Source organism: Fopius arisanus, unplaced genomic scaffold (assembly GCF_000806365.1).
Source record: "Fopius arisanus strain USDA-PBARC FA_bdor unplaced genomic scaffold, ASM80636v1 scaffold00324, whole genome shotgun sequence".
NCBI classification, from domain to species: domain Eukaryota; kingdom Metazoa; phylum Arthropoda; class Insecta; order Hymenoptera; family Braconidae; genus Fopius; species Fopius arisanus.
The window spans coordinates 42,313-47,160 of NW_011888063.1; the positions used below are offsets into that span (position 1 = coordinate 42,313).

Consider the following 4,848-nt stretch of genomic DNA (forward strand, 5'->3'; position numbering starts at 1 on the left):
AATACAACCGACGAACTCAAAAATGTCACGATTTTAGAATTAGAAAATCTTCTCGTGATGATTTTTCGTTTTTTTTGCCAACTCTTATTGCATGTTTTATGCAATACTAATTTCTATAAAAATTATCAGCATGGAGTCTTTCCCAAACTAATTAACTGAATTTCGAAAAAATGAGCGTAAAATATTCTGTATTCCGGAAGATTAACGTTAGGACAATTCAAAATAGTTTTCCATAGTTTCGCTGACGATAAATGCCGAAATTTACAAAACTGTCATCTTTAACATAGAATATCTTTTAAAGAAGTTATGATATTATTGCGAGAGTTCACTCAAGGTCATAACTGACACCATCATCTTATAGAGCAATATAATAATTCTCATAATTCAAACTTAATGGGGATTCCCTGGGAATGACTCGACTACAGAAATACGAATCAGAAATACTGAGGAGATATATTGAAAGGCTCAAACTTCTTCCAGGTAAATGAATATTTGGCAAAAAGAATTTTTTGCTGAGTGTTCAAAATACTTTAATTACGAAAATTGAGGACTACGGAATAACAAAGGCGCTCACATTACGATTGGAACAACAGTGATTTAGGAGATTTGTTTTTTTATAATTTGATGATTTTTCTAAAAGATATTGGAAGTCAAAGACAAAAATTTTGAAAATCCCGATAGTTCTCATCAGTGAAACAATCGAAAAGCCTTTTGAATCATCCTCACGTTAATATTTCAGAATAAGTTATAATTTGATAAAATTGATAAAAATCTGCATTGCATATAAAATGAAATAACAGTTGAGAAATATAATTAAAAAACATCAGATAAAGATATTTTATTTTTTTTTTAAGTGACAATTTTTGTTTTCGTGATTACATTCTTCATGGATACAGTATAGCTTGCCAAAGCGTCAAGGTGTATCAACGGATTAATCAGTCACTGAAAATCAGAAAAAAAATAAAATACTATCAGGACGAAGATTTCTAAAGTTAAAAATGTGACTATTGTTTTATATGAAATTCTGGGGGGAGTAATTCCGTGTCAAGGGTTTTAAAAAGTTTTGACGCGTATAAAATCGTTGTTTTTTTTAAATAACAGATTTTACATTCATCACGATAAAATTTCCTTGTGTTGAATATACTGATTTTTTTTTTACAATTAGATTATAGTTTTATCAGATATGCCGTGTTAAATTTTTTTTTGTGGAAAATCAGCGAACTTCAAGGTCATTGAGTCACTCTAAATACTGGCGTAATTTTTTTTAAAAAACCGTACCAGCCAATGTTTAAAACGAGTTGTTGCAAAGGAGCTCCGTGGAGTTTGTTGACTCCATCTTTTTCCCGGAGTTTCGTCTAAAAAACATTATGAGGTAAAACAAATATTACTATTATTGGGGAATAAATTCCCCATCGAGCGTCCTCAGTTTCACCCCTTAACATTGATTAGGGAAGGAGTTGTAGCTCAGGAGCTCCGCGGATTTTGGTGACTCCGTCATTTTCCCCGGGATTTTCATGGAAGAAAAATTATCATTGAACGGCAAAATTAATATTAATCGATCTGGATTTTAGTCCCCCAATTTCATCCCTTATCATTAATTACGGGAGGAGTTATGTTTGAGGAGTTACACAGTTTTGGATAACTGTGTCATTTTCCGCATGATTTTTATTAAAAAAAAAAATTGAAAGGGAAAACAGAGATTATTCGATGAGGAATTCAACCCCATATTAAACTAATCCGTTAATTTTACTTTTGGGAGGAGTTGCGGTTGAGGAACTCGGCGGATTTCGGCGACTCCGTCATTTTTCCCGGGATTTTCGATTAAAAAAAAATTATCATGGAAAGGTAAAATAAATATCAATGGATGGTGAATTTAATGCCCCGTCGATCGCTCTCTATTTCATCGCCTAACATTGATTAGAGGAGGAGTTGCGGCTGAGGAGCTCGGTGGATTTCGGCGACTCCGTCATTTCTCCCGGATTTTCATTAAAAAAAACATTTTGCGGTAAAATGAATATTAATCGATGGAGAATTTACTGCCTCATCGATCGCTCTATATTTCATCCCCTAACATTGATTAGGGGGCGCGTTATTGTTGAGGAGCTCCACGGATTGTGATGACTCCGTCATTTTGACCCCCAGGTACTTAGCCGACATCGGGCATCAATTAGAAAAACGATCTCCTGTACTCGATTGTACATTGTTAGTACATGATGGTACAGTGAAAATAGTTGTTTGTACATTCATCATAAAATTAATGTATGTAATGTACACTCAAACGATTGAGAATCGTCTGAAACGTGGAGATTTATTGCTCCCTCGGAACTTTTTTTTTAAACAATATCTTTTTTGTTAAATAATTCAAAAATGATTAAACAAATTGGAGAAAAATTGTCTCGCGAATATATATTCAAACGATTGGGAATCGTCTGAAACGTCGAGATTTATTGGTCCCTCGGAACTTTTTTTTTAAACGATATCTTTTTTGTTAACTAATTCAAAAATGATTAAACAAATTGGGAAAAATTGCCTCGCGAATATACATTCAAACGATTGGGAATCGTCTGAAACGTTGAGATTTATTGGTCCCTCGGAACTTTCTTTTTAAACGATATCTTTTTTGTTAAATAATTCAAAACAGTTTCACCAAATACTCATGAGTGTATAATAATACTATTACCAATATATGAGATTCCAAACGTTATAATCTCGTCTCTCGAAATTGTGTCATTAATAAATGATCTGCAATTTTTTTTGAATCAATGGATACGTATTGTTGAATTTATATAAATTTAAATGAAGGATCACTGGCTATCTTGACAGATTTGACACTGCAAACCGCGATGTAACTAATTGCACTAATTTTTAAAAATGAGGGATGTTTATAGTCAGTTGGATATTACGTTCAGGAACAATTTTAAAATTTCGCCACCCTCGTGCGAAACGAACTGGTGTTTCCTCACCCATGTGAGGACGTTGACTGCATCCACTTGCAGTTTTTCTCCGGGATAGGGAATGTCATTTAACGATATTCCTGTTGAGCTTGCACTGGAGCCGTTGAATACGACTCTCAGTTTTGTGGTGACTGCATCGTCTCTCAGAACCCCATGGTGCGGTAGATAATAGGCTGGGGATGGTTCTGGAGTCTCTGGTGCTTCTTGAAGGTGATTTAACTGTTGATACTCGTTGATGAAGGCTTTGTAGAGGGCTGAATGCGCCTCATCTTTTTGTAGACGTCTCATTACCGAGTGTAGTTGACGTGTTGCTTTGAGCCTCGAGTCGCCGAGGGCTGTTGCTGAGGTTTTCAGGGGGAGCCTCACAACATAGCGCCCCGTCTCGTCTCTTGAGTGCGTTGATTTGAAGTGCATCTCGCACTGGTGATCCTCTGGTGATAGCTCATGGCACTCCATTGAATTGTTGATTTCTTCCTGGACCCAGAATTTTTGGAGAAGCTCGAGTAGCTGTTCGTTCGCGGAATTCCGTACTGCAGTTGAGGAGATTCTCGGTGAACAGCTGTGGCAATTGATTGGACCTGATATTATCAAACCAAATGCTGTTTGTTGGCCAACTAGTTGAGTTGATGTTGACTTGATGACTTTTTCTTTGATGATCCGCCCATAGTTGTCTGATCCGATGATGATATCGATTGGTCCAGGCTTTAGATAATCTGGATCGGCCAGTTGAAAATCCTGTAGTGAGCCGATTCGCGTCGTTGAGCATGAGAATGATGGCAGTCGTGTGGTGAGTTTTTTCAATATGTGTGCGGTGATTTCAACTCGTTGATTTCCCATATTTGATTGAAGCACGACTGACACGACTCCTCTCGTTGTCCTTGAAGGTGTTCCACCGATTCCGATTAGTTCGAGCGTTGAATGTGCTCGTTTCAGGTGGAGTTGATGGACTAGATTGTCGGTGATGAACGATATTTCCGAGCCTTGATCGATTAACACCCTGGCATCGATCGAGTATCCTCGTGGTGATGCTGCTTTTACTAGTGCCGTTACTAGCAGCACAGATGGTTGTGTTGAATGCCGTTGATTGTTGATGATGGATGATGATGGATGATTCTCGTTGATTTTCTCATGTGCACCGATCCGATGGTTGTTGACGTTAGCTGATGCCGTTGATTTCTGCTGTTGAGTTGATTCTTCAACTTGGCTCAGGGGGGCGTAAATCCCCTCAGTGGTTGTTGAATCGGTTGATTTCGTTGATTGATGTGCCGTTGGTTTAACGGATCAGTGAGACGGAGGGCGGGTGGTGAAAATATAATTGAAATTCACTCACTCGATTCCTCTGCCGTTGATGTGGACGCTGGAGTTGTTGAGTTCAGTTTCTCCAGCTTCTCGACGTCTTCCATGAGGTCAACGTGTCCTCCATGGATCAAGATGTGGTGTCTTTTTTCCTGCCCAGCAGCTTTGCATTTGTAGCAAGTTTTCCGGCAGGTACACTTGCTGTGAAGATGAGGTCCCAAGCAGTTGAAGCACAACCGCTTGTTTGCGACAACGTCGAATCGTTTGATTGGTGAGAGCGCAATGAATTTCTCGCAACTTGCGATGTAATGTCCTCCCTGGCAGAAGGCGCAGCAATTTCTCGGGAGGGGCCTCGTTGAGGTCTCTGGGTCCTCTCCGTCGTTGAGGCCACGTGTGCGATTCTTCTCCTGTTCGATACAGGCGTTGATCTCTGCGTTGAGCTGCTGGTCGTTGAGTGGAGCTTGTCTCCAGAGTTGATTCCCCTGGCACACGACTCGATGAAGTTGGTGAACTCCTCCAGCGTTGGGAAGTCCTTACTTTCTCCGAGTTTCAACTCCCACATCTTCAGATTCTCGGAGTCGAGCGATTGTCTTAGTAG

General features: G+C 39.0%; 1 protein-coding gene across 1 annotated transcript; it reads right to left on the reverse strand.

The window, feature by feature from the left end:
* Nucleotides 1–2,888: 2,888 nt before the first annotated feature.
* On the reverse strand, nucleotides 2,889–4,357 carry LOC105272832 (uncharacterized). Its single transcript, XM_011315057.1, has 2 exons — nucleotides 4,285–4,357; nucleotides 2,889–4,147 (listed from the first exon to the last, which is right to left on the reverse strand). The coding sequence occupies exons 1-2, from the start codon at nucleotides 4,355–4,357 to the stop codon at nucleotides 2,889–2,891; spliced, it is 1,332 nt and encodes a 443-aa protein (XP_011313359.1).
* Between the last annotated feature and the right edge of the window lie 491 nt (nucleotides 4,358–4,848).